Source organism: Loxodonta africana, chromosome 16 (assembly GCF_030014295.1).
Source record: "Loxodonta africana isolate mLoxAfr1 chromosome 16, mLoxAfr1.hap2, whole genome shotgun sequence".
In the NCBI taxonomy this organism is placed as follows: Eukaryota; Metazoa; Chordata; class Mammalia; order Proboscidea; family Elephantidae; genus Loxodonta; species Loxodonta africana.
The window spans coordinates 81580489-81595847 of NC_087357.1; the positions used below are offsets into that span (position 1 = coordinate 81580489).

At 42.0% G+C, this 15359-nt stretch overlaps 1 protein-coding gene across 2 annotated transcripts in view; it reads right to left on the reverse strand.

The window, feature by feature from the left end:
- The window catches only part of MARCHF8 (membrane associated ring-CH-type finger 8), a 164777-nt gene that overhangs the window by 36838 nt on the left and 112580 nt on the right, over nt 1–15359 (reverse strand). For both annotated transcript variants that reach the window (XM_064269819.1, XM_023547152.2), the window contains exon 4: nt 15258–15308. In XM_064269819.1, the coding sequence (XP_064125889.1) occupies nt 15258–15308 (51 nt within the window). The remainder of the gene's footprint in view (nt 1–15257; nt 15309–15359) is intronic.

Consider the following 15359-nt stretch of genomic DNA (forward strand, 5'->3'; position numbering starts at 1 on the left):
GATGGCAGCGGATTTGGTGCTTACTTTTTCTCTTTTGGTTTAGCCTTTAAAGCACAACATCTGGCACATAGTAAGTGCTCAGCAAAATCTGCCAGAAGGAATAAATGCCTTCATGCAGTCCTCACATGAGCTAGACTGGGCAACACCGTCCCTACTTGTAGATGAAGACATATCTTACACCCAGGGACGAGGTAGCCTGCAGGCAGTGAAATGCACCGAGTGGGTTGGGGTGACCATACCTCTGGATCCAGACAGCCACATGCACCTCCTCCTGACATGGCAGGCCTTCCATGAGTGGCCCTGAAGCCGTATCAGTACTTTGCTACGTTCTCAGAACCAGCCCACACTCACATCACACCCATGAGAGCTGACGCATGACAGCTGGAGGCTGCACATCACCCTTCTCACAGCAGACATGGCATCTGCCTGCAGCACCCCCCTCCCCACCTCCCTCTCCTCCCTGCCACAACCTCCCAAATTCTCCTCTACCACTGGAACTCTATTTCATCAGAATCAGCGGTGGATGAGAGGATAATTTTCAGTGGCATACTGGAGAACACAGTTTTTAATAGTTACGTATTAATTTCATGTGAGAGAACAAACCGGCAAACCAAACGTGATTTTAGATATTTTATAATGATATAATTATCGTTAGTATTAACACAAAACAAAGTACTGGGGAAAGATTTTGCCACCAGAATTGCTTACATGCCCCAACATTCTTCCTTTATTAACTCTTTAAGGTGATCACATCTAGATGCTATTTTAAAGACCACAAAGGTAAGTCACAGCAGACCTAGAAGATATGTGTACACCTCATCTAACCTGCCTGTTTTCTTGTAGGAAAACTGAGCCTGGTCAGGCTGTACATCGTGAGCCTCCAAGACACACTGGAACACTTGGTGACTGCGCACAGAGACCCGGCTCTGGTGGGTAAGCGTCATGTACAAGGGTCAGTAAGAGGAGTCCTGCGTGAGGAGCATGCAGATGGCAGGTGACTGAGTGACCAGCACAAACCAGTCCTGGACACAGCCTGGGAGTGAGAGAGTCCAGGAAAAGCTTCCTAACAGAGACAATGAGGGCTCCAAGGGGTCTAAAACAGGTCTTACCTTCTGCCTCAAAGGCATGACATATGCTTAGATATAGATGTGCTACATTGAAGATACGGTTTTATGTGCCATGGCCTAAGAGTGCCCTCAAGCAGCAGGTTCCTTTTACAATGCTGCAATAAAAACTGCATTCTCAAAACCAAAGTTGTCTTTCAGAGCCACCCTGCCCTCCCTCCCTAAGCTCCATTTAACTGGTTCATACCAAACGATATTACATTAGCTTTTTTAGTGACATCACCACCCACCCATTGCTGTCCAGTCAATTTCGACTTACAGTGACCGTACAGTAGACAGAGCAGAACTGCCACAGGGTTTCCAAGGCTGTAACCTTTACGAAAGCAGACTGCTACATCTTATATTTTGCAACAAAATTTTATCCTGAAGGGTTCACTGGGAACTTACATGGCACAATCAGAGGTTCCAAAGGCACACTTCGTTCCTGAGACTTGCCCATGACCACAGCAAGTGTCCAGGGACTCCTACTTTGAAAATGGAAAAACCTAAATTATCATGACTCTACTCTGCCAGAAAGCTTTGAGGGTTTCCCAGTTCCCTCTTTCCTGAAAGTGTTAAAGTGTGGATCTAGAGCTGCTTTTTAAAGGAAGTTCCAGGAGAGGTGGGGCCAAGATGGCGGAGTAGTCATGCGCTTCCTGTGGTCCCTCTTATAACAAAGACCAGAGAAGACAAGTGACTCAATTATATATGACAATCTAGGGGCCCTGAACATCAAAGACAAAGTCGAGGAGTCAAACTGAGTGGCAGGTGGAGGGAGAGACAGTTTAGAAGCAGTGAGGAGCTGCCAGGCCTGAATGGCCAGCACCCTGTAGGCTGGATCGACTGGCACGCACAAACTGAAGCAAGCACTAGTGCTCAGGATGCATCTTCCACATCAGGAGAAACCAAGCAGTGGAGACTCTGCTCAAGCCTCTGGAACCAAGGATAAGGAGTGCTACATCAGCGAAAGATTAAGTACAAGTGTCTAACCAACAACGTGGATTAAAAAAACCCTTCTCCTCTTTGGGAAGTACCTCCCTCCCATTTACCTGCCCCCTCCCCACTCTGCTCTGGGTCCTGGTCCGGCTTCAGTGACTGCTGTGCCCCCTGGGCTAGAATTAGGACCCGTCACATGCCCCAAGCTATTCTTGACTTTGGAGAGGGAAAAAATTAACAAACAGGAAAAAATAATCTGCCAGCTCCCCTAAGCTGGGAACTCAGGGTAGGCACAGCCCCTTTGCCTAGGCACAGGCGTAAGTGGTCCATGGACTTTGAATGCTTTTCACCCTGCACAGACCTGTGTGGGCCTATTTCAACAGTGTAGGCCCTCGTTAGCAAAATACAACTGGGTATATACCTATTTTCAACTGCAACAGCTGAGGGGGAGTGGCAGATTCATGACATTTGACACTGTCCTTCCCATTAAACAGGGTCCTCGCCTACCCACATGAGGGGCCTGAGGACTGATGGCTCCACCCATGCCACCTGCGACAGGGGTCCAAGAACAAGTGGTGCCTCCTAGTCCTTACAGCCAACTGCATTGGGGGCGCGAAGTCTAGCTGCAAAACCCACCCACCTATGCCCTCTAAGGAACAGGGACACACCTTCCACACATTCAGGGGCAGCTGTCAGCCCCCTGCCTTGCTCAGCACACGATCCCCTACTGCAGCCAGATACCTATGCCTGCTCCAATCACCCCTGCCCATCTAGGTCTGTAGGTGAGAGCCTGTACCATACACTTGGTGACTGATGACCTGGACACCTGAGCTGAACCCACACAAGAAAAGTAAATGGACTCCTGGGATCACATACCCAGTAACAGCTCTAACCACCTCATGACAGGATATGAGAGCTTCAAAGACGCCAATAACAAAGTAGTTCACACGACCAGCCTATCAAAACATAACAAGACAAGAAGCTAGGACACAGTAAGCAAACATAAAATAAATATAACATCGATGGCTCGGAGACAACAGTCAATACCAAATCGCATAAAGAGGCAGACCACGATGGCTTCAGCAAGTGACCAAAACAAAGAACCAAGAAACCTTCCAGATGAAGATAACATCTTAGGATTACCAGAGGTAGAATTCAAAAGATTAATACACAGAGCTCTTGAAGAGATCAGGAAGGAGGTCAGGCAAAACACAGGCCAAGCCAAGGAACACACAGACAAAGCAATAGAGGAACTTAAGAAGGTTGTACAAGAGCATAATGACAATTTTAACAGGCTGCAAGAATCTACGGAGATACAGTAAACAGAAATCCAAAAGAATAACAATATAATTTGAGAATTAGACAACTCAGTAGAAAGTCACAGGAGCAGAATTGAGGCAATGGAAGTCAGAATTAGTGAGAGTGAGGATAAAGCACTTGACACCAACTTACTTGAGGAAAAAATCAGATAAAAGAATTTTAAAAAATAACCCTAAGAATTATGTGGAACTCTATCAAGAGGAATAACCTATGAGCGACTGGAGTCCCAGAACAGCGGGGGATAACAGAAAATACAGACAGAAATATGTAATATTTGTTGGCAGAAAACTTCCCTGATATTGTGAAAAATGAGAAGATATCTATCCAAGATGCTCACTGAATGCCACATAAGGTAGATCTCAAAAGGAAATCACCAAGGCATATTATAATCAAACTTGCCAAAACCAAAGATAAAGAGAGAATTTTAAGAGTGGCTAGGGATAAACGAAAAGTCATCTACAAAGGAGAGGCAATAAGGCTAGACTCTGACTACTTGGCAGAAATCACGCAGGCAAAAAGGCAGTGGGATAACGTATGTAAAGCCTTGAAGGAAAAAAAATTGCCAGCCAAGAATTATATACCCAGCAAAACTGTCTCTCAAATATGATGCCAAAATTCGGGCATTTCCAGATAAACAGAAGTTTAGGGAATTTGCAAAACCAAACCAAAATTACAAGAAATACTAAAGAGAGTCCTCCAGTTAGAAAATCAGTAACATCAGATAACAACCCAAGACAAGAACACAGGACAGAGCAACCAGATATCAACCCAGATAAAGGAAGTCACAAAAATAAATCAAAGCTAAAACACTGAAAATAGGGAAACAGAGACATCATTACGTAAAAGATGACGACATTAAAACAAAAAAGAGGGACTAAATAATGTAGTCATAGAACTTTCACATGGAGAGGAAGTCAAGGCGATATCAAGAACTAAAACATTGGTTTAAACTTAGAAAAACAGAGGTAAATATTAAGGTAACCACAAAGAAAACTAACAATCCTACATATCAAAATATAAAAACAAGAAAAACATGAAGACTCAGCAAATACAAAATCAACAACAATGAAAATGATAAAAATAAAGAAAAATGACTCAGTACGCAAAAGTGGAACAAAGAAACTATCAACAACACACACACACAAATACATCAAAATGACAGCACTGAGGCGGGGCCAAGATGGTGGACTAGGTAGACGCTACCTCGGATCCCTCTTGCAACAAAGACTCGGAAAAACAAGTGAATCGATCACATACATAACAATCTACGAACCCTGAACAACAAACACAAATTTAGAGACGGAGAACAAACAAATACGGGGAAGCAGCGACTGTTTTCGGAGCCTGGAGCCAGCGTCCCAGTCAGTGGATTTTCTGGAAAAACAAGTTTCCCAGGTCTGATATCTCTGCTTATTCCACAGAGCCCTAACTGACCCACAACAGGGAACTGAGGGCTGAAGCTCCCCCCAGACCACCTAGCCTCTTGCCTTAGGGGTCTAAGGAGGGTGACACCTACCAATCAGTAGAGGTACTTGCATTGGGGGCCTAAGGTACAGCTGCAGAGCCCTGCCACCAAGGTGCTTTACGAATAGAGACACACCTACCTCACTGACACTTGGGGGAAGCCTGTCAGCATCCTGCCCCCCGCCCTGGAGTGTGAACCCCAGCTGCTAATAGGATCTGGTGCACACAACTATCACCACTACTTCTCGAGGTGGATAGGTGTTAGGGTGCAGCACACACTTGATGACCCAAAATCAGATTCTACTCAAGTGAATAGACTCAGGGATATATATCTGGCAACAGCCCAAACCAGCTGGTAATAGGTCATAAGTAAGTCAAGGGCTACAACAATCAAGACAGCACAATCTAGTAGCCCATCCATGTATACCGAAAGAAAACAAAACAAGATAAGACTCAGTGAGCAATTACAGAATAAACCATATAAAAAAAAAAAATTTTTTTTTTTTTTATATCTTAGTGTTGGCTCGGAGACAGCAGTCGATATCAAACCACATAAAGAAGCAGACCATGACAGCTTCTACAACCCCCCAAACAAAAGAATCAAAATCTTTCCCAAATGAAGATACAATCCTGGAATTATCAGATACAGAATATAAAAAACTAATTCACAGAATGCTTCAAGACATCAGGGATGACCTCACAAACGAAATAAGGCAAACTGCAGAAAAAGCCAAGGAACACGCTGATAAAGCAGTTGAAGAACTCAAAAAGATTATTCAAGAACATAGTGGAAAAATTAATAAGTTGCAAGAATCCATTGAGAGACAGCATGTAGAAATCCAAAAGATTAACAATAAAATTACAGAATTAGACAACGCAATAGGAAGTCAGAGGAGCAGACTCGAGCAATTAGAATGCAGACTGGGACATCTGGATGGTCAGGGAATTAACACCAACATAGCTGAAAAAAAATCAGAGAAAAGAATTAAAAAAAATGAAGAAACCCTAAGAATCATGTGGGACTCTATCAAGAAAGATAACTTGCATGTGATTGGAGTCCCAGAACAGGGAGGGAGGACAGAAAAGACAGACAAAATAGCTGAAGATCCGCTGACAGAAAACTTCCCTGACATCATGAAAGATGAAAGGATATCTATCCAAGATGCTCATCGAACCCCATTTAAGACTGATCCAAAAAGAAAAACACCGAGACATATTATCATCAAACTTGCCAAAACCAAAGATAAACAGAAAATTTTAAAAGTAGCCAGGGAGAAAAGAAAGGTCTCCTTCAAGGGAGAATCAATAAGAGTAAGTTCAGACTACTCAGCAGAAACCATGCAGGCAAGAAGGCAATGGGATGACATATACAGAGCACTGAAGGAGAAAAACTGCCAGCCAAGGATCATATATCCAGCAAAACTCTCTCTGAAATATGAAGGCGAAATTCAGATATTTACACGTAAACACAAGCTTCGAGAATTTGCAAAAACCAAACCAAAGCAACAAGAAATACTAAAGGAAATTGTTTGGTCAGAAAACCAATAATATCAGATACCAGCACAACACAAGGTCACAAAACAGAACATCCTGATATCAAATAGGGAAATCACAAAAACAAATTAAGATTAATTAAAAAAAAAAAAATGCTCGTAACAGGGAATCATTGAAGTCAATACGTAAAAGATCACAATAATCAAAAAGAGGGACTAAATACAGGTGGCATAGAACTGCCATATGGAGAGTGATACAAGGCGATATAGGACGATACAAGTTCGGTTTTTACTTAGAAAAATAGGGGTAAATATTAAGGTAACCACAAAGAGGTATAACAACTCCATAACTCAAGATAAAAGCCAAGAAAAACGTTAACGACTCAACAAACATAAAGTCAAACACTATGAAAATGAGGATCTCACAAGCTACTAAGAAAAACGTCTCAGCACAAAAAAGAAAGTGGAAAAATGAAATTGTCAACAACACACATAAAAAGGCATCAAAATGACAACACTAAACACTTATTTATCTATACTTACGCTGAATGTAAATGGACTAAATGCACCAATAAAGAGACAGAGAGTCTCGGACTGGATAAAGAAACACGATCCGTCTATATGCTGCCTACAAGAGACACACCTTAGACTTAGAGACACAAACAAACTAAAACTCAAAGGATGGAAAAAAATATATCAAGCAAACAATAAGCAAAAAAGAAGAGGAGTAGCAATATTAATTTCTGACAAAATAGACTTTGGACTTAAATCCACCACAAAGGATAAAGAAGGACACTACATAATGATAAAAGGGACAATTGATCAGGAAGATATAACCCTATTAAATATTTATGCACCCAATGACAGGGCTGCAAGATACCTAAATCAAATTTTAACGGAACTGAAAAGTGAGATAGACAACTCCACAATTATAGTAGGAGACGTCAACACACCACTTTTGGAGAAGGACAGGACATCCAGTAAGAAGCTCAATAGAGACATGGAAGACCTAATTACAGCAATCAACCAACTTGACCTCACTGACTTATACAGAACTCTCCACCCAACTGCTGCAAAGTATACTTTTTTTTCTAGCACACATGGAACATTCTCTAGACTAGACCACATATCAGGTCATAAAACAAACCTTTGCAGAATCCAAAACATCGAAATATTATGAAGCATCTTCTCAGACCACAAGGCAATAAACCTAGAAATCAATAACAGAAAAACTAGGGAAAAGAAATCAAATACTTGGAAACTGAACAATACCCTCCTGAAAAAAGACTGGGTTATAGAAGACATCAAGGAGGGAATAAGGAAATTCACAGAATGCAACGAGAATGAAAATACTTCCTATCAAAACCTCTGGGACACAGCAAAAGCAGTGCTCAGAGGCCAATTTATATCGATAAGTGCACACATACAAAAAGAAGAAAGAGCCAAAATCAGAGAACTGTCCCTACAGCTTGAACAAATAGAAAGTGAGCAACAAAAGAATCCATCAGGCACCAGAAGAAAACAAATAATAAAAATTAGAGCTGAACTAAATGAATTAGAGAACAGAAAAAAACTGAAAGAATTAACAAAGCCAAAAGCTGGTTCTTTGAAAAAATTAACAAAATTGATAAACCATTGGCTAGACTGACTAAAGAAATACAGGAAAGGAAACAAATAACCCGAATAAGAAACGAGATGGGCCACATCACAACAGACCCAACTGAAATTAAAAGAATCATATCAGATTACTACAAAAAATTGTACTCTAACAAATTTGCAAACCTAGAAGAAATGGGTGAATTCCTGGAAAAACACTACCTACCTAAACTAACACATTCAGAAGTAGAACAACTAAATAGACCCATAACAAAAAAAAGAGATTGAAACGGTAATCAAAAAACTCCCAACAAAAAAAAAAAAGCCCTGGCCCGACGGCTTCACTGCAGAGTTCTACCAAGCTTTCAGAGAAGAGTTAACACCACTACTACTAAAGGTACTTCAAAGCATAGAAAATGACAGAATACTACCCAACTCATTCTATGAAGCCACCATCTCCCTGATACCAAAACCAGGTAAAGACATTACAAAAAAAGAAAATTACAGACCTATATCCCTCATGAACATAGATGTAAAAATCCTCAACAAAATTCTAGCCAATAGAATTCAACAACATATCAAAAAAAGAATTCACCACGACCAGGTGGGATTTATACCAGGTATGCAAGGTTGCTTTAATATTAGAAAAACCATTAATGTAATCCATCACATAAATAAAACAAAAGACAAAAACCACATGATCTTATCAATTGATGCAGAAAAGGCATTTGACAAAGTCCAACACCCATTTATGATAAAAACTCTCACCAAAATAGGAATGGAAGGAAAATTCCTCAACATAATAAAGGGCATCTATGCAAAGCCAACAGCCAACATCACTCTAAATGGAGAGAACCTGAAAGTATTTCCCTTGAGAACAGGAACCAGACAAGGATGCCCTTTATCACCACTCTTACTCAACATTGTGCTAGGAGTCCTAGCCAGGGCAATTAGGCTAGACAAAGAAATAAAGGGCATCCGGATTGGCAAGGAGGAAGTAAAATTATCTCTATTTGCAGATGACATGATCTTATACACAGAAAACCCCAACGAATCCACCAGAAAACTACTGAAACTAATAGAAGAGTTTGGCAGAGTCTCAGGTTATAAGATAAACATACAAAAATCACTTGGATTCCTCTACATCAACAAAAAGAACATCGAAGAGGAAATAACCAAATCAATACCATTCACAGTAGCACCCAAGAAGATAAAATACTTAGGAATAAATCTTACCAAGGATGGAAAAGACCTATACAAAGAAAATTACAAAGCTCTACTACAAGAAATTCAAAAGGACATACTCAAGTGGAAAAACACACCTTGCTCATGGATAGGAAGACTTAACATAGTAAAAATGTCTATTCTACCAAAAGCCATCTATACGTACAATGCACTTCCGATCCAAATTCCAATGTCATTTTTTAAGGTGATAGAGAAACAAATCACCAACTTCATATGGAAGGGAAAGAAGCCTCGGATAAGCAGAGCATTACTGAAAAAGAAGAAGAAAGTGGGAGGCCTTACTCTACCTGATTTCAGAACCTATTATACAGCCACAGTAGTCAAAACAGCCTGGTATTGGTACAACAACAGGCACATAGACCAGTGGAACAGAACTGAGAACCCAGATATAAATCCATCCACATATAAGCAGCTGATAACTGACAAAGGCTCAGAGTCAGTTAATTGGGGAAAAGATAGTCTTTTTAACAAATGGTGCTGGCATAACTGGATATCCATTTGCAAAAAAATGAAACAGGACCCATACCTCACACCAAGCACAAAAACTAACTCCAAGTGGATCAAAGACCTAAACATAAAGACTAAAACGATAAAGATCATGGAAGAAAAAATAGGGACAACGTTAGGAGCCCTAATACAAGGCATAAACAGAATATAAAACATTACCAAAAATGATGAAGAGAAACCAGATAACTGGGAGCTCCTAAAAATCAAACACCTATGCTCATCTAAAGACTTCACCAAAAGAGTAAAAAGACTACCTACAGACTGGGAAAGAATTTTCAGCTATGACATCTCCGACCAGCGCCTGATCTCTAAAATCTATATGATTCTGTCAAAACTCAACCACAAAAAGACAAACAACCCAATCAAGAAGTGGGCAAAGGATATGAACACACACTTCACTAAAGAAGATATTCAGGCAGCTAACAGATACATGAGAAAATGCTCTCGATCATTAGCCATTAGAGAAATGCAAATTAAAACCACGATGAGATTCCATCTCACTCCAACAAGGCTGGCATTAATCCAAAAAACACAAATAATAAATGTTGGAGAGGCTGCGGAGAGATTGGAACTCTTATACACTGCTGGTGGGAATGTAAAATGGTACAACCACTTTGGAAATCTATCTGGCGTTATCTTAAACAGTTAGAAATAGAACTACCATACAACCCAGAAATCCCACTCCTCGGAATATACCCTAGAGAAATAAGAGCCTTCACACAAATGGATATATGCACAGCCATGTTTATTGCAGCTCTGTTTACAATAGCAAAAAGTTGGAAGCAACCAAGGTGTCCATCAACGGAAGAATGGTTAAATAAATTGTGGTATATTCACACAATGGAATAGTACACATCGATAAAGAACAGTGACGAATCTATGAAACATTTCGTAACATGGAGGAACCTGGAAGGCATTATGCTGAGCGAAATGAGTCAGAGGCAAAAGGACAAATATTGTATAAGACCACTATTATAAGATCTTGAGAAATAGTATAAACTGAGAAGAACACATACTTTTGTGGTTACGAGGCGGGAACGGAGGGTGGAAGAGGGTTTTTTACTGATTAATTAGTAGATAAGAACTGCTTTAGGTGAAGGGAAGGAGAATACTCAATACATGGAAGGTCAGCTCAAGTGGACTGGACCAAAAGCAAAGAAGTTTCCGGGATAAAATGAATGCTTCAAAGGTCAGCGGAGCAAGGGCGGGGGCTTGGCGACCATGGTTTAAGGGGACTTCTAAGTCAATTGGCAAAATAATTCTATTATGAAAACGTTCTGCATTCCACTTTGAAATGTGGCGTCTGGGCTCTTAAATGCTAACAAGCGGCCATCTAAGATGCATCAATTGGTCTCAACCCACCTGGAGCAAAGGAGAATGAAGAACACCAAGGTCACAGGACAACTAAGAGCCCAAGAGACAGAAAGGGCCACATGAACCAGAGACCTACATCATCCTGAGACCAGAAGAACTAGTTGGTGCCCAGCCACAATCGACGACTGCCCTGACAGGGAGCACAAGAGAGAACCCCTGAGGGAGCAGGAGATCAGTGGGATGCAGACCCCAAATTCTCACAAAAAGACCATACTTAATGGTCTGACTGAGACTAGAGGAATCCCGGCGGTCATGGTCCCCAAACCTTCTGTTGGCCCAGGACAGGAACCATCCCCGAAGACAACTCATCAGACATGAAAGGGACTGGACAGTGGGTAGGAGGGAGATGCTGATGAAGAGTGAGCTAATTATATCAAGTGGTCACTTGAGACTGTGTTGGCATCTCCTGTCTGGAGGGGGGATGGGAGGATAGAGAGAGTTGGAAGCTGGCAAAATTGTCAGGAAAGAAGAGACTGGAAGGGCTGACTCATTAGGGGGAGAGCAAGTGGGAGTACGGAGTAAGGTGTATATAAACTTATATGTGACAGTCTGACTTGATTTGTAAACGTTCACTTGAAGCTCAATAAAAGTTAAAAAAAAAATGACAGCACTAAACTCATACATTTATGCTGAATGTAAACGGACTAAATGCACCAATAAAGAGACAGACAGTGGCAGAAAGGATTAAAAAAACACGATCCGTCTGTATGCTGCCTACAAGAGATACACCTTAGACTCAAAGACACATAAAGAAAATTCCACACCCACCTACAGGAGAGCTCCATGAGGCCAGTGGTCATGTGTGCCTTGCTCATTATTTTATGCCAGCACCTAGCACAGTGTCTGACAGAACAAGCATGCAATGAAAATGTGTGCAAGGAAGAAAGGAAAAAGCAAGGGAAGTCCTTAGAGATTGTTCTATTAAAAGCCATAGTTTTGGTTAGATTTCCTCATTTTCACTCCCAGGTATTATTTAAAGCAAATAGTCTCCCCTTGATTAGCAATAAAATAACAACAGCTACTTTTTTTTTTTTTTTTTTTTTTACCATTAAGGACTGTCCTGGACCAATCAATCTAAACCCATGAGGGACAAACCTGAAGTTCAACAAAGTCAGGTTTATTGGCTCACTGCATGAGTGAGATGTCCCACAGTTCCCTGACAAATATTATCACTAGACGCACCAACAATCCTCAAGGCTGTATAATCACCGTAATTTTACTTTTGCGGAAATTAAAGCTCAGGGAAGTGTCTCTCCTCAAGGTCACATGGTCAGTAAACTCTTGTCCATCTGACCCCAAAACCTTCACAGAACAACTCAGATACCCACAACCCAGGCCTGTGCCAGGCCCAGAGCTTTTCCTCTAGATATTGCAGGTCAGTTGTTTTCAAGCTTTTTTTTTTTTTAAAACTGTAGAAAGAACCTTTCCTTCACATAAAACCTTACCACAAAACCATAAACTGAAAAATGCATATTTGAGCTGCTGGATGATGTCCTCTTTCAGAAATACCCTCACAGTCACTGGGCATGGAAACAAGTTCCACTGCATCTTTTAAAACAGTGTAACTCAATGTAATGAGGCAGGCCACCTGGGCCTGACACCTCCTAAGTGTTCTCACTGCTCAAACGTTAATCAGCCCCTTTTGAAAAGCGGTAGGGCAATGATAGTCTACCACTACACGGTCTGAAAGCTCCAGAATTCTCAGCTGCGGGAAGAGCAAAAGGAAAGCCTTTGGGACAGGAGAGGATATTCAGCGAACAGCCTTTAGATGATGTGGCTGAAGCACGTGGCTTGAGAGACGGTTCTGGTGGGAGATCAGGTTAGGAGAGAAGCCAAGGACCAAACTGTAAAGGCCTTCAGCATCACACCAAGCAGTCTGAACTTTTCATACACAAAATTAAGTGGAAGAGGGATATGAATAAATCACAAATATACCCGGGAACAGAACAATCAATGTTTTAAGAGGATTTTCAACTTTTAGTTAATAGTTAATATGAAAGAACGAAAATATCCGTGTAGTTAGTAAATAAAAATGGTAAATAATGTGGCTATGCATTTAGGGGGCCTGAGACAGCAGTACAGGTTTTGTGACATTGTTCAAATCTTCTGTCAAATTCTGTGTCAACATTTAAAAGGCTGACAGACATGGGGAGAAAGTCAATACCCACAAGGAGCAGGAAGGGATCACAGGCTAGTCAGGGCTCAGAGGGGAGAACAGTGTGAGCTGGGGAGCCAGAGCACACACGTGGAACACTGTCTGCTGGCTCCTGAGTCACCCTAGTAGTTGACACCCTCCTAGCAGACTAGCTAAGTGACCACAGGTATGGCAGATGCTGGAGGATGGCTGATCCACTCCCCAGAAAGCTCCCTTCCTGTGATGGTTAAGATGTGTGTCAACTTGGCTGGGCCACGGTTCTCAGCATTTACATATGATCACCCCCATGATGGGATCTGCTGTGAGTAGCCAATCAGGTGAAAGGGAGTTTCCTCAGGCATGTAGAATACATCCAAATACAAACGGACGTTCTGGCTTTTGCTTTCTCTGGATCCTGCAGCTGCCTCCTGTTTGTCTGACCTCTGGTTCTTGGGACTTGAGCTAACAGCTTATCTGCTGATCTTGGGATTCGTCGATCTTCACAGCCTGTGAGCAAGAGCCCTGCTCTTTGACCCACCAATCTTGGGTTCACCAGCCCCTGCAGCTACATGAATCAGGAGAAGCCTCTATCCTGACCCACGGACTTGGGACGTTCCAGCCTCTATAATCACGTGAGCTGTTTCCCTGATACAACTCTCTTTCTCAATATATATATATTTATATACTTTACTGGTTTTGCTTCTCTAGGGAACCCAGCCTAAGACACCTTCCTAGCCCCACCTCCAGCTAGAGGTGACCTTGTAATCCAGTTCTGGCCAATGAGGTGTAAGCAGAACTTAGCTAGCTGGATGGGGCTTCTGGAAAAACTTTAATTTCTAGCTAAAGAGGGACAGTCTCAGTTGACAGACTCCTTCATTCTTTCCTCTTACTCCATGGTGCCTGAGGGTCAGCTTCCATCTTGAGATCATGTGGTAATAAGCAGGAGAATGACAATGTGCTAAGGACGGAGGCCCAGAGAGATCAGGAGCACCTGGGCCCCTGGCAGCATCTCTGAGAAACTTCATCAGTCTGGGACTGAGAAAAGGAAGAAAAGGGGACTGAGCCCCTAGGCAAGGAACTCTGCAACACCTGCAAGCTTAGCTAATGACGTAAAACCCCCATCCTAGAACGTGTGATAAGGAAAGAACAAACAACATACTTCCTTATGTTTTTCAGGACAAGCCTGATCTGGTCCCAGGAGCATGCACAGACATCCACAAGGTGACTGACAGATGACCTCCACCTGATGCAAGTACCTGAGACAGAAAACAATTGGCGCCGCAGGGGGGCTTCGCAGGCGCCACACCCCATAGTAAATCCTGCCACCCAGTCCCGGAAGCCTTTGCTACGGTTTCCATCTTGGGATTCCAGATGCACACACAGTCTAATTTAGTATGCACTGCCATGAGAAGTACCCGCCCCTTGAAAGAAACCCACTAAATATTCATTACCCTATTATCCTCGCCAAACCCATATAAGCCCCAGAAAAACCTTTGTCCAGGGGAACAGAGGCTAGCATTGGTTGGTCCCTCTCTGTTCCCTACTCAGGAGCCTTTACTTTCTTTTTGCCACTAATAAACCTTTGTTTGTGTGGAACCTCTGAGCCTCTCCTGGTCAGTTTTGGTCAGTAGAAGGCAAGAACCTAGGCAGGGCTTAGTCCCAAGCTGGGAAGCCTTGCCTGCAACAGGTCCACCTACCTCCAGTCATCCTGTCACGTGAATCATATAATCCCCTAATTGTTTAAGTCAGCATAGCTGGCTTTCTGTTACTTTCAGTCAAATGCATTCCTATTTGAAGTAACAGATTCCTGGGTTACTCTCTGAGATTCCACTTTCCCAAAAGTGTATGATTTCTACTTGAAGAAATGGCATTTTCTCCTTTACGTCACTCCTCCTAACTAGCACACACTAAAAATTGTCTCGCTGTAGAAACAACTGCAACACACCTCATTGTACAGTCCCAGAGCAGATTGAAGAAATGCATCAAGCGCTTTACCTCTTTAAAAGAAAGAGTATAAAAACACACAAGGTATAAGAATAGAAAAACCCCAGACTACAAAAACAACATGTCTCAGTGGCACTGTACCTTACAAATGTTACTTGAATGACTCATGGAATGTCCCAAAGTCTTCTCAAGCTGCAAGGAAACCAAACAGGTGTTAAGTATCAAGATTTGATTAAAATGGTC